This window comes from Buceros rhinoceros, unplaced genomic scaffold (assembly GCF_000710305.1).
Source record: "Buceros rhinoceros silvestris isolate BGI_N320 unplaced genomic scaffold, ASM71030v1 scaffold13474, whole genome shotgun sequence".
Lineage (NCBI taxonomy): Eukaryota > Metazoa > Chordata > Aves > Bucerotiformes > Bucerotidae > Buceros > Buceros rhinoceros.
In genome coordinates this window covers 1-13,271 of record NW_010407719.1, presented here as the reverse complement: position 1 = coordinate 13,271, position 13,271 = coordinate 1, and the positions used below count along the sequence as shown (strand labels likewise).

General features: G+C 44.8%; 1 protein-coding gene across 1 annotated transcript; it reads right to left on the bottom strand.

Moving 5' to 3' along the window:
• Positions 1-7,202: 7,202 nt before the first annotated feature.
• On the bottom strand, positions 7,203-12,733 carry COQ3 (coenzyme Q3 methyltransferase; the record flags this gene model as incomplete). Its single annotated transcript, XM_010134603.1, has 6 exons — positions 7,203-7,399; positions 8,826-8,985; positions 10,101-10,343; positions 11,873-11,972; positions 12,120-12,272; positions 12,636-12,733. Coding segments are annotated over 6 exons (951 nt in total), but the record flags the coding sequence as incomplete, so codon positions are not given.
• Between the last annotated feature and the right edge of the window lie 538 nt (positions 12,734-13,271).

Genomic DNA, 13,271 nt, shown 5'->3' with positions numbered 1-13,271 from the left:
GAGGGCTGCAGGGCGCAGGAGCGGCAGCGGTTCGGGCAGCCGCTGTCCAAGAACCGGGGCGAAAAGCCGTGCTGCTGACGGGGGGCTTTGGTCTGCTGCTCTGAGCGTCACCGTACAGCTCCTTTACGGAGGGACAGAGGCCTCCCGTTTGACGCCGTGTTTGGGACAAAAGGCTCCGCGCCATTGCACGCCAGTGCCTGAGCGCAGCGGCGCGTCACCGCACGCGTCCCCGAACACCTGGCATCCCGCGGCAGTTTATTCCTATGATACGGATGCCCGGCGAGGTTACTGAGGAGAACACCTTTACACGCACTAGGGGAAGCAAAGCGACTGCAAAGCAAATCCTTCAGCCCACAAGGCCGCGATATTTTACTGGCACGGAGGGTCCCGTCCTTCCCCTGCCTGCAGCCTCCCTGCTGCAGCGAGAGCCTGGCGTGTCCCGTGATGATGGTGCTGAGCAGGACTTCGCGTTATGTTCTGCAAAATATCCGCGGCTCTGCGCATCACAGTGACTCTACAACAGTAACAGTGCCCTTTGTTTTCTGATTAATAGCACTGCCCAAGTACTTGGTCCTTCTTCAGATGCTGTGGTGTGTACACAGCTGCTCCAAGGAGCTCCCGCAAGTTAAGTATTTGATTACGCCATCGGGGCAACAGAAGTGACCCGATGCTTTGCACAAATGGAGCAACTTCAGGTGTCCAGTAGGGGATAGAAGGGGACTCTGATCAGGCTTCATAGCCTCTTTTCCTCGGGATGTGGGACAGATGACACAAAGGAGGAAGACAAGGAAGATGAGGAAGAAGAGACCCCTGAGCAAAGCCGTGGAGTTCAGATCCGTGTGCTGACTTCTTGAAGTGTCAGCAGTGGCCACTTTTGCAGAGTGGTGGTCTCTGCCTCCTGCCTCATCTCACCAGGAAGGCTGCTGTGCTCTGACACTTTCCTGTGGTAGCTCCTTGCAGCATTTTGTTTCATTCCTAGCTTTTAACTTGTTTACAGGCATTCACTAAACACAGCGCAAGAGCCCCATGTCTGGTACACAGCACATGTTTGATACTGTGCTGATTCCATGCCCTCAGGAATTTTTTGGATCAGAGAGGTCCCAGGGACCCAGTAAATCTCATTCAACAAACAGGTTGCTTCCTCTAAAACCTGCTACACTCCTTTGCTTCCTCTAAAACCTGATACACTCTTTTGCTTCCTCTAAAACCTGCTACACTCCTTTGCTTCCTCCAAAACCTGCTACACTCCTTTGCCCTCACCCTTAGCAAGGTGCTGGCTAAGCACCTTCTTGTCAGCTTTTGAGCCACTCCACACTACAGGTAGCGAGGAGTGGAAAGTGAGAGCAGTAGCTACTTCATGCCACAGCTGGTTCTTTGCAACATGAGGTTTTGTTGAATTTTTAGAACAGGGCAATGAAGAGACAAAGAAGAAAAGTGCTTTTTCTTTGCTACAGCACCTGCAAATCTCAGGCTGAAGATTTGTTTCAAGTGGCAGACAGCCTAATAAATCTGGACTGTCACAGCCTGGAGCTGGTCTCAGCTTTTGCTCCTGCAAGGGAATCGCTTGCTGTGTTACCGATAAGAGGGATCCAGTTACAGATGGGATCTAAGCTTCTGTAAGGGCAGAGAGAGGTGCTGGGCATCCACATCCCAGCTGCTGCCCCTGCTTGACTTTCACAGGCAAATGAGCTATGTTAAAACCTGCGTTTTGAATCAGAGGGCAGCACAAGCAGGGAGGACCTGTGATGGAGAGGAGAGAGGGAAGGAGGGAGTAAATCATTCACCTCCCAGTGCTGCCCCAGGCAAGCTAGGCAAACCTGGTGTTTTGAAGGAAGCATTTTTGCAATTTATGCTCCGAAAGCCAATGCTGAGTTTTGTTAGTCCAGCTTGTGCCTTTTCTAGTATTAAGATGCCATATAGATGCAAGGGAGATTGTAGGGCAAAACAGTTGCCCCAGGATTATTAGAGCAGCGCTTTAGTCAGACGTTTTAACATTTGTTCAGCAAGAAGACTGCAACCCTTCTTTTTGAACAGGATCTTACGCTGTCTGAATCCTATTCTGGGTACGGTGTTGCCTGGAGGCTGCAAGGGTCCAGTGCACGGTGATACCTTCCCAGATGCAGCACGGGAAGCCTCAGCACCAGAGCCATGGGCCTCATGGTGTGTAGGTACTGATCCCCACAGACACCCTGGCAGCCTTGCTGCCCTGCTCATCCACCAGAGTTTAAGAGGTTGGTTATGACCCACATGGCACTGACCAGACTTGACCATTTAAAAGGTGCAGGTCCCAGTGTCACATCTGGGAAGCCAGAGTTTAACAACAGCGAGTAAAGGATGTGGATAAAACACAAGTTGTGTACCCTTGTGCCTGTCCCGCACACTTGATTCACCGGTGGTGCTCTGCCAGCCTCTCTTCCTCAGGGTTTCAAAGTCTCCTGCCAGCAGGTGTTGAATCCACTTGGCCTGGCAGTCTGCAGCCAAGCTTATCTGCGGGCAAAACAGCAGAGAGCGTGTCCTCAGTCCCCCTTTTCCCTGGCTGTGGAAGAAGGCAGTGTCCATTCCTCTAGGAAAGGTGCACAGCCTCACAAGGCAGCACTGTTGCCTGTGGCTAATGACTAATACAAGCCTCTCTAATACAAGACAGGCTTGTTAGCCAGCAGCACTGCCCAGGAACCCAAGCTGCAGCGCTTTGTCCAGGAAGGGGTATTGCTTTCTGCTTCTGGGCATCATAGGTGCTGCAGTCTCGGACTGCTTCCTGACATATAGTCTGGTTTTCCTACTCCCACCTCAGAGAAGCTCACAGGTGATGCCCACTGGACTGCCAGCCACCTAGCCTTGCTTTCTCACACAGAGAGGGAGGGAATCCAGCTCTGCATCTTTGCTAAATTACAACTTTTCACATACCTGCGTGGCTGCAAACACACACTGAGCATGGCACAGTCTGGAACAGTCATCCCTCACATACATCATGCAGAGCAAAACAAGATCAAATACATTAAAGTACACTTTTATCTGTAATCTGTTCTAGTGCAGCTGCCTAAAGGGAGAATAACAGAATAAAATAAGTAGATTTTTCCAGTTAACATAAATCCAAACCTACTTGCTTATATAGCAAGCCAAATTTTTCTTCTGAAGTCTGCAGTTTTATTTTGGGGCAGGGAGGCATTAATAATCTCATTCTGTATGTTGGTATAAGGACTCCTGATCTTCATTACCTTAATCCTCTTTTTCTGTAATATCTTTGGGTTTGTTGTGCCCCTTGAAAAGCAGCCTGCAGTTAGCACGGTGGGCTGCCCGCAGGGCTGGCAGCGGTTGTCGAAACTGCGGTCTGAACCTGGTGGTTGCAGTGGGTCCCACTGCAGAAGCCGTCCCGCCTGTACTTCGGCTGAGAAATAATTAAGCTTCTAAAAATCAGGACTCAGGCTGAATGCCTCGCCCCAAATTTTACTTTCCTGTAACTGCTGCCAACTGGGTTTCAGCAGCAGAGCTCCACTTGCCAAGCCTTCCCTGGCTCCGAATTCTTCAAGAATTAGGGCCACCCCTTTTCCACTCATCTCCTGCACTGGTATCACCCACGGCTGCTACTTGCTGCCTCTCTCCCTTCCAAGCAGCCGGAGTTTGGGCAGCACGGAGCTTTTAACAGCTCCATTAATCGGTACAGGTGGTTTTTACAGGTTGCTCTGCCTGAAGCGAACATGCCTCTCTGTGCCTTGCCATGCCCATGCAGGGTGACTGGCTGTCCCCAGCCAAAGTGACACACACCCCTGCTCAGGCTGGGCTCTCTCTTTGTGTGCTGGCAGGGCATCCTCTGGTGGTACAGAAGTGCTTTCCTTCTCTTTGAAATAGCCCAAACTTACTGAGCCCTTGTCTGCAGAAGACGTGATTTAATAGGGGTTTGTGGTGGGGGCTGAGTTTATGAGAGGGTAAAAAAAGGCTTTTTCCTCTCCGGCAGCTCTCCAAGATCCTTCTGACATAATTGCTGACTGCTGCCAGGATTGGTTTTGTTGTAATATTAATGATCTCTCTCTGGTTAGCCTGAGCTTCATATACACGTCTTTAATTATTCAGGTAAAAATAGCCAAGGTATAGCTGCAACAGAGTCATGCTGTGTTTCGGTTTGGATTTAGAAGAGGAGTTAATGATAACTTTAATAACAAACAAAGGTACAAATACATAGGAAATGCAAACCATCCAGAATCTGAACTACTTCTGTGCCATACAGAAGTACCTATATTTAAATCCCCATCAAGTGCAATTGCAGCAGTTCCCCAGGGTTTCCCTTGCACTTTCTGGTAAATAAAGCCACTTTCTGAGGTGATGTGCACCCCGAGACTGCCCCGAGTGATGTAAAGAACTCGGGATTCTTTGCTTTCACCAAAACAATTGGCTTTGCATGAAACTTCCTGCTTTCTGCTGGTGGAAATTCTCAGGCTGGCAGCTGAGCATAGCCAACAGCTACTCAGCTGGCAGACCTACAGTCCCAAAATTCTTTAGTTGGTTTTAATTTTATCACACTGTTTTATAAGGTTTTTTTTGACAACCGTCATTATGTCATGGGGGCAGTTACACACATTTAGAGTCAGATCTTTCGTGTAAAACTTTCTTGGAGTATAGTGTGGGGAACCAGCTATGGACGGCTGCCGTAGTCCAGTGCAGTGGCTCCCTGCCTTTGCCCGTTTGTGAGTGCTCTCCTGAGCATCCTCTGATCAGAAGAAGGAAGATTTGCTGTACGTAAGGCCGTGACCTGGCTGGCGTCTCAGGTCATTTTTGATTAACGACATAGATGTGTGAAGTTTTTGCAGATATCCTTACACAAATTTCCTTTCCTTACCATATATACTCTTTTCAGAAGATCTATATGGTCTTCAGATTTCACCCTGTTTTGAGTAAGAAGTGGTGTTTTCTGTGGGAAGGTGTCTGCAGCAGCTAGTGCTTTTATCTCTCTCTGGTTACCACCTGAGGCTAGCTGCTAGCATTGTGAATTAGGTACGCGATTCTCTGCGAGCCGAGGCAGAGAGCCCAAGCAGCATCAACGGCTCTTTATGCTAAACACAGCAGAAATAGTAGTGAAAAACAATCCGGTTCCTTCCCCAGGCAGCTCACAGTTTAGTGAAAGACTACAAGCAAGCAACCAGCAAGTGGGAAGAATGGAAAGCATGAGAAATCCAGGATAACAGCTGGTGACACAAACATCTGGGTTTAGGGCTTTTAAAGCAAACAAAAATACCTGTTCTATTCCAGGTTTTTCTGTACTGGTTTGAGTTCACTTGACAGTTCTTGAAACAAATAGGTGAAGGGAGGGGATTGTCCCCCTTAGGGGACGTTTCTAGTGGTCTCCCCCATAAATCTGTCCACATACTTTTTCTTTCAATTCACTGTTGGTAAAATTTGAAACAACAGTCATAGTTGTAGTAACTTGATCAAAGCTGGTAACTTGGTTAGGGAACTCACTCAAGCCGCATACTTTAACATGCCTAAACACACAATGAGGAACAAAGACCGCTGGTTATCTGCTCCGGCTCCACATTTTTCCGTGTCACTCCCCTCCTCTCATGCACGAACGCTACACACCACGCTGCGTGCACGGCCAGCGGAGCAGACTCCTACGCAGAACAACAACATCGGGCAGAAAGAGAATGATGGTGTTCCTCCTGCAGACAGAGACCTCCACTGAAATGATGCAACAATTTCCACTCTCACAGTTCAGAAATGATTACCACAAAATTTTATACTAACTCAGAAATGCTGTAGAGATAATCTCAGACCATTCACCTAAGAGAAAATCAAGGGGTGACTTGACTCAAAACCGCAGCTGGTAAGAGGTCCTTAACCTACAAAATGAAGATGTTAGGACATCACTGGCTGGGTTCTGAGGTTAGACCACTTCAACTGATGAAATTTTCTATTTCTTTTACTTACCGACATAGTGGGTTCTCCACCACTAACTCTTTACATGAAGATGAATCCTCTTCTCAAATCCAAGCTATAGCCCAAAGAAATACTATAAAGCAGAACTTACTGTCATGGAAGCGATCACACTAAATAATCCTTTTTAGTATTAATACCTATGAATTACTATTACTTCCATTATAAATTAACTATATTCTTCCAGGCATCATCAAATCCATCATGAAACTTGGATCCCAAGGCAACATGCAGATATAGCAAAGCAGCAAGAATACAAATACGTAAACCAGTAATTTAGCCCTCCAAACATCTACAGCAGGAGAAATGGAGGAAAAAAAAAAAGGTTTAATTTTCATCACTGCAAGCACCTCACTCCCCATATACAAACTGAAAGAAAAAGAAGAAATAGAAGGAAAGAGAGACAGCCATGGACACACACACAAGACATTTTATTTAGAAAGTTCTATTTCAGCACTTTTCCTTACCCAGCACTAGGACGTTAAGACTGAGAAGGTACAGCACTTCAATTCCAGGACACAACGACCACCTATTATTTTTCTAGCATAATGCTCTGGTCGCTTAGTAAAGTTTTACCTGCACCTCTACCTCCCTTTATCTGGGCAGAGGAAGAAAGTTCAAATAATAGGCACAGACACAAGTACCTTTACGGGGAAGAGGCTTCTGACAGCTGAGGCACTGTGGTCTACGAGACGACTCTTCCGCTGCACAGTTAGCTCACACCAATTGCAGCAATGGCATGACCTGATAGAAAGGGTTGTTCCTCATGTTTGTTTTCTCCTCTCAGGCAGAAGGCATAATAGAGACAACAAGTGTTTGCGTTTTTAAGTGTTTCATGTATCTTAGCTGAGTAACTTAAATACTTAAGGCATTTTATTTATCATACATCGCTGTGTTTTCGAACTCTTTCTGTGTTTAAGCTATTATTCCATGGAGATCCGAGTCTTCCTGGTAGGACTGAAAATGTCATCACATATAAGAGCTTCCTCCAAGCTCCTGACAGAATAATTTGCATTTCCCTGTCCAACAATTTGAAACTACTTCCTTATAAAAACATTTACTCTTTAAAATCTTTGCTCATTTGAGTCATGAAAGATTGCTGAGATAATGGGCACTTGTTTCTTTTTTCTGAGACTGCCCAGAAATATTTAGCCAAAAATAGCATAAACCTTATTCATGCAAACAGGAAGCTTGTTGTTTCAAAAGATTTTATTATGTCCATCTGCATAAAACCTTCTTTTCTGTTTCTGGAGGCAGTCCATCACCACACTTCTCAGTCACATGGCAGTGCCAGCTGTGGCGGAGGGCTGTTCGCTTTCCATCTCCGACACAGCATCTGCTGGGCTCGACTGTCCCTGCGCCCCAGACTTCACAGCGTGCATTGCATAGTTAACGCTCGTGCTTTCCATCCAGCTCCACGACCCCGAAAGGGGATTAAATAACATCCCATTCACAGTCTTGACTGAGAAGCCATCTAGAAAAAAAAAAAGAGGCCATAAAGCAACTGATGATCTTAAATACTGTAAGTCACTGCAACATCACACCATTTAGAACAGCGAGTGTGAAACAGCTCAGTCTTCCCCCGAGCTGGGGAGCAGTGCTTCACGAGCTGGCCTTGGTCAGACACCACCACAAGGAGTGGCAACAGGCCTCGCTGGTGACAGCAGGTCCTGCTATTGGCAGCAGCAGCTCTGCGCCAGGCCACGTGGCATCAGCACACTATATGGTGAGGCGCTGCAAAGTGGCATGCTGGAACCTCTAACTGCACATCGCCACATCTGGGCGACTAGTAACATTATCTGTAGGTGGAGACACTCCTCAGACTGACATCATACACTTCAAAATGCGAATCTAAGCGTATCTTTGGAAGGATTCTGCAGATTCGCCTTAGGAAGAGGCAGAAGACTGCCATCAAGGACTTGGTGCAAGTAAAGAGTGGTTTAGCACTCCCTGCTGAGCAGCTCTCAGTTCACTGCATGGCTCTGCTGTGTCCCACCAGGACACATGAGGAAAGGCAGAAAACAAACACCCTATCAAAACAAATCCCTCCACTGCACCTGCTTCTCTGTTTGAAGGGAGAATGGAAAGAACCACCACGGTGTCAAACTGTATTAGTCATGTTCCTTACGGCATCACTGCAAAGTGCCAGGAAAGACCTTGCCAATAGTACAGCTCAAGTCATACTTCAGCTTCTTTACAGTGAGCTAAAGCAAAGAGAAAAATTCAGTGACAGTGTTTTAAAACACCTGCAGGGAAGGAGGACAATGGGTAGAACTCTTCCCAGCTCCGTGCTTTGTCTGTTTGAAAAGCAATCAAACCAGGGCGATTTAATTACTTTTTCGGATCAGTAGCACAGAGTTTCTCAAGAACTAATGAATCTGTGGTAGGTTTCACCTTCACATTTTTGAAGAAATCTTTTAGTAACGTAATATGAGTAAAGAACATGGAGCAGCAACCAAAAATAAAACCACCTACTCCCAAAGGGAAGACGCCAAACAATGCAGTGGCAGCAGTGCAACTCTCAAATGCCAGTACAGTTATTTTCTCAGACCTGATCTGGAGCACATGAATCACTTCAGGGTGTCCATTCTGTCACAACAGGATGGAAAACCCTGGAATTTTCATTTAGGCTATCAAATGGAGGGCAGCTATAACAGTGATTTTGTCCGAGGGATCTCTGCATTCTTAGGACTCCGCTTAGTTCACTTATTTTATGCAAAATCCGGTCAGCAGTAGTGTCTTTAAAGCAGAAATAACGGTCGTAATACAGGACTGGTAACTCGCACAGGAACAGCTGTGCGTTGTTGCTAGCACTCACCCCACCTAGCTTATCCCCTCGCCAGTTCTACAGGGGACATACGGGCATCTCTCCGCACTCCCACCATCTTCCTGGAACTTACGTGACTCCAGGAGGCGCCCCAGCTCTTCGGGGGGAACAAACTTCTCCCACTGATGTGTTCCTTCTGGTACAATGCCCATTATTTTTTCAGCAACCACAATTCCCAGGACATAGGACAACTGTGTTTTATTGATTGTAGTAATGAATAAAGAACCTTCAGGCTAATTAAAATATTAAAATATTCAATTAGAAGAATATAAAAAAATACAGCTAATCACATTAAAACACATAATTTGCCTCTCTACAAGTCCACATGCTGCAAGAGTAAGAACTAATTTTGTCCCAGAATAGGTACTTACAAGTATACCATTTAAATTTAATAAAGAATATAATGTTCTAACAGTGTGACTCAGTAGTTATCAAAGAATCAACATAACCAAGACCATGTCCTTGCCCAAAAACCATCTAGCAAAGTCACTGATAATGTAACAGGAAATGGAGAAATTAAAAGTTATATAAGGTATATTCAATTTCTATTATAAAAATAAACTTTCAAAATTAAAGCCAAAGTAAAATGTGCAAACACTGCCTAGTGCTTGAGTCTGCTGAATGCCGTGCTTGCTTTAATGATTTCAAGGGCAAAAAACAAAGTCAGAAAGTGCTTAAGAGACTGTTTGGCAGAAACAAAGGATAATTTCTATCCTCCCAGCAGGCTAAAAATTAGTTAAGTGTTCCTTTCAAATAATCTATATTCCTTCTGATGACCAGAAAGATAAATCAAGAGATTAAAGGAAAGCTGCTGCTTGTGTACTGGGTCCACCACCCTTCTTTACAAATGAAATAACATCAACAGGAGTAAAACACCACCTGATTATCTCCAGGCATAATTCTGACCCTTTAAAAGGAATCCAGGAGCGCACCTCATGTGATGCGAGAGCCGGAACAGAATCTTGTGACTCAGAAACACCATTACAGTCAGTTTCAAAGCTGTCTGAGCCTCAGCCGCCCATTAACAGCAGCCCTGCCATGTTTTCTCTCACCTGGGTGAAATCAGATGCCACCAGGTTTCTTAAGGTCTTGATGCAAAGCAACACTGCAATGCCAGGCAATGCCCCAAGGTGGGGTGGGGAAATAAATTTCCTTTAACTTTCATTAGTGAAGTTGGGAAGATGTATTTGCATCACGGAGGAGAATGGAAGGCGCCTCTTGAGCATGGTTCAGACTTCAAGGTGGAGAAGTGAATGAGGATGTAGGTGTTTTCACATTCCCTCTAACGAAAGCCTTAATAATAAAAGGGAATAAGTGTTCCCAATAATGAAAGCAAGAACTCTCTTACCTTTAACACCTGAGAGCAACACTTGATAAACATTTCAAGGTCAGCCACATGCTCCACTACTTCAGAAGCTACAATTACATCAAAGGTTTCAATAGACTCTTCCACAATCTGCTCCAGTGAACTGGACTTGTACTGTATTCTCTCGGCCAGGACTGGATCAAATGACTTGTGCTGATCTGCTGTTCTAATGTTGTCCTCCAGAGGATCAATTCCAGTAACTGAAGCTCCCAGTCTACCTAAAGGCTAATAATACAGAGTTTAATTTATTCTCTGCGTGAAAACAATTTACTTAAAGATGTCTGCAACTTTGCATTGTACTCACAGGACGCAGAAAACATCCATCAGAGAACGAGACAAACATCAATAAGTGATGAGGTCTGATCTGGCAGCTTTATTTGGAATGTTCATTAAAGGAAGAAAACCCTTAGATTTGGGGGATGTGGTGTTAATTTTCTTAAAAAATTATAGACTGGAATATACACATTTAAATTGTCTTTCAGAATACACTGTTCTGTATCCTCAAGATTTCCTCCTCAAACAAAGGGGAAAAATCAACACAGTATAAAGGGGGAAAACAATGCTGTATTTAATTACTGTCACTACTTTCTTCAACATCTACCCGTAATGGTAAGTCCTCATATCTTTTTAATGGTTACTTAATATATGATTATCTCTGGGACTTTCTCACTGCTGAGAACTAAACACGGATGTTTACTAGGATAGCATCAGACTTGGCTGTCACTCAAGTCTCTCCAGTGTCTTCTTACTCATAGGTTAACACCTCAGCCGTCGCCTCTTCTGAAACTGAAACAGGCTGCAGAACACGACCACGTGTATGTTATTCCAACCTGAAATTCACCGTCTGTTCAGCCTGAGAAGGTGATGCAGCACACCAACTCTGCCAGCCCTGCTGGAGAGTGGGCTCTCACAAGACTGCAGGACTTTGGTCAGAATGAAAGGGAAAAAAATAAAAAAGAAATAAAATAGAAAACATAGAGCGAGACCAAGGTCCCTTTGTAACACCTTGTTTAAGATCTGCAATCCTAAATTTCTAAACCAGCCCTAGTCTATTGATAGCATACAGCACTGTACAGAGCCAGCGCGGCCGAAGGATTCCACCACACAGTTACTTCTCAGCCCCAAGCCTGTGCAGGCTCCTCTGGAAGCAGCTGCAACATCAGCCCCTGCATCCGCAGGATCTCTCCTGACAGGAGGGAGGAACCTGTCGGGTGTTTTGACATTCCTTTGATCTCATGGGAAAAGCGTGGAATAAAGGCAAGAATCCACACCCTCAAACTAAAAAAGGGAAGATAAGAAATTCAAATAAGTTAAAGTGTAAGAATGTTTGTAATAGCAAATATGTCCTTGGTAATGAGGAATGTATTGTTGCCTAGGCCCATAAATTTAAAAAAAAAAGGGAAAAAAAAAATTGTCACACTGTGACTGGCCAGCAGAATACTCAAAGACTTCCGTGTCATTCTTCCCCTCTCCTTTTCTTCACAGTGTTTGAAATCTTATTTTTCTGAACCTCAGAATTTTAGAATTTCTCATTGCCAACTCCCTCCTTTTCTGCAGACCACCACCACAATGCCAAACAGATATTCTGTGGGGTCTGCAGAGCGCACTGCCCTTCAGAACATGCAGTAACTGATCTACCGTAGAAGAGAAAAGCTCCTCCTTGGAGGATTAGAAATTAAGCAGTGTAGTAGCAAAACAATTCAAATACTTTGTACGCTCTTTAACGAGAGAAACCAGGGCAGACTGTTCCTTACCTCGCTTAGCAGCCCACCGCCACAGCCAACGTCGAGAATCTTTACTCCAGAAAGTGGACTTCCCAGGTGATAATTACTACGCGTGCTCAGCAGAGTATCTCTGAAAGAAAAGGGATGTGATGAAGGGAAAACACACACGGGGGTTTAGCAGATGTAACACGCAGTTATCTTAAGCACTAGTAATTGTTTTTCTGAGGCTATGCAAAAATACCACATAGAAAAAAGAAATCCGTCTTCAAAACCATACCTAATAAATGGCACTCTGATGTCATTCATAGAATGAAGGGCTGAATATTCTCCTTCTTCGTCCCACCACTTATGCGCAAGGAGCTGGAATTTTCTCATTTCCGTTGAATCCACTGATGAGTGGGACGCACTAAAAAGTCTCTTCACAGCGAGCCTAAATAATTAAAGCTGAATGTCATGAAACTAATCCTGATATTTCATGTCAGCTGAAATATGGGAAAAACAAATTCTCCATCAGAAAATTTAAAAAAAAAAAGATAACAAAGCGATTTTATACACCGTATGTGTAATGCATCTTCCCAACCAGATAGCTGCACACCTCTAATTTTTAAGCTAGTAATTAATTAAAAAAATTAAATAAAAAAAATTAATTAAACAAAAATAAGCCACAGCAAACATTCAACATCTGTGAGATTAAAAAATTACTTTGTGTGACACTGTCACAAAGTAAAATTAAATTGTTATTAAAAAAATGGTAGTCCTTGTCACGCAGGATTACTTTAGATACGGTACTTACATGCTGCTTTTTCTTTCAGTCGGAGAGACGGGCAGAGTACTACTGGATTTCAGCTGCCTTTTCCAGCGGTGGTTGTGAGGGGTCGCGAGCAGGCCTGTCTGAAAAGACAGATCAGCATGGGCATCTGCATAAATAAAAGAAAGGCAACCGAATGGAAAACCTCAGCTTCATGACAGCTCACGAGCAAAGCCCCTCATTTAACAGCGCTGCTCTAGACCACCCCAACCATGCAACCCTTTACACATTTGCTCGCTGTAGTACTAAGGGAGCGCGTGGGGATTGAATAAATAAAGGAGCACACACTCGTTCACCACCCCAGGACTTCTCCCATTCTCTACGATGACGTTTTTCAGAGCCTGAATGAAAAAGAACTTTTAATGCAGGTGAAATGTTTTGGCTAGTGAGAATTTCACCCAAATTTTCACCCTCTGACCACACAAACAATTGTATTTATCAATGCTGAGCTCCCATTCCTGTTTCATTACATACTGGAATAACAAACACACAGCTGCGCGCTCACTCCGTGCTGCACGACTTGGTAAGGAAACGCGAGTGAGAAAACTGCGCAGGCAGTGCAGAGACCGGCCAAAACCAGCACCTTGCACACCGTTCTCCACACCTGCTCTGCCACCATAC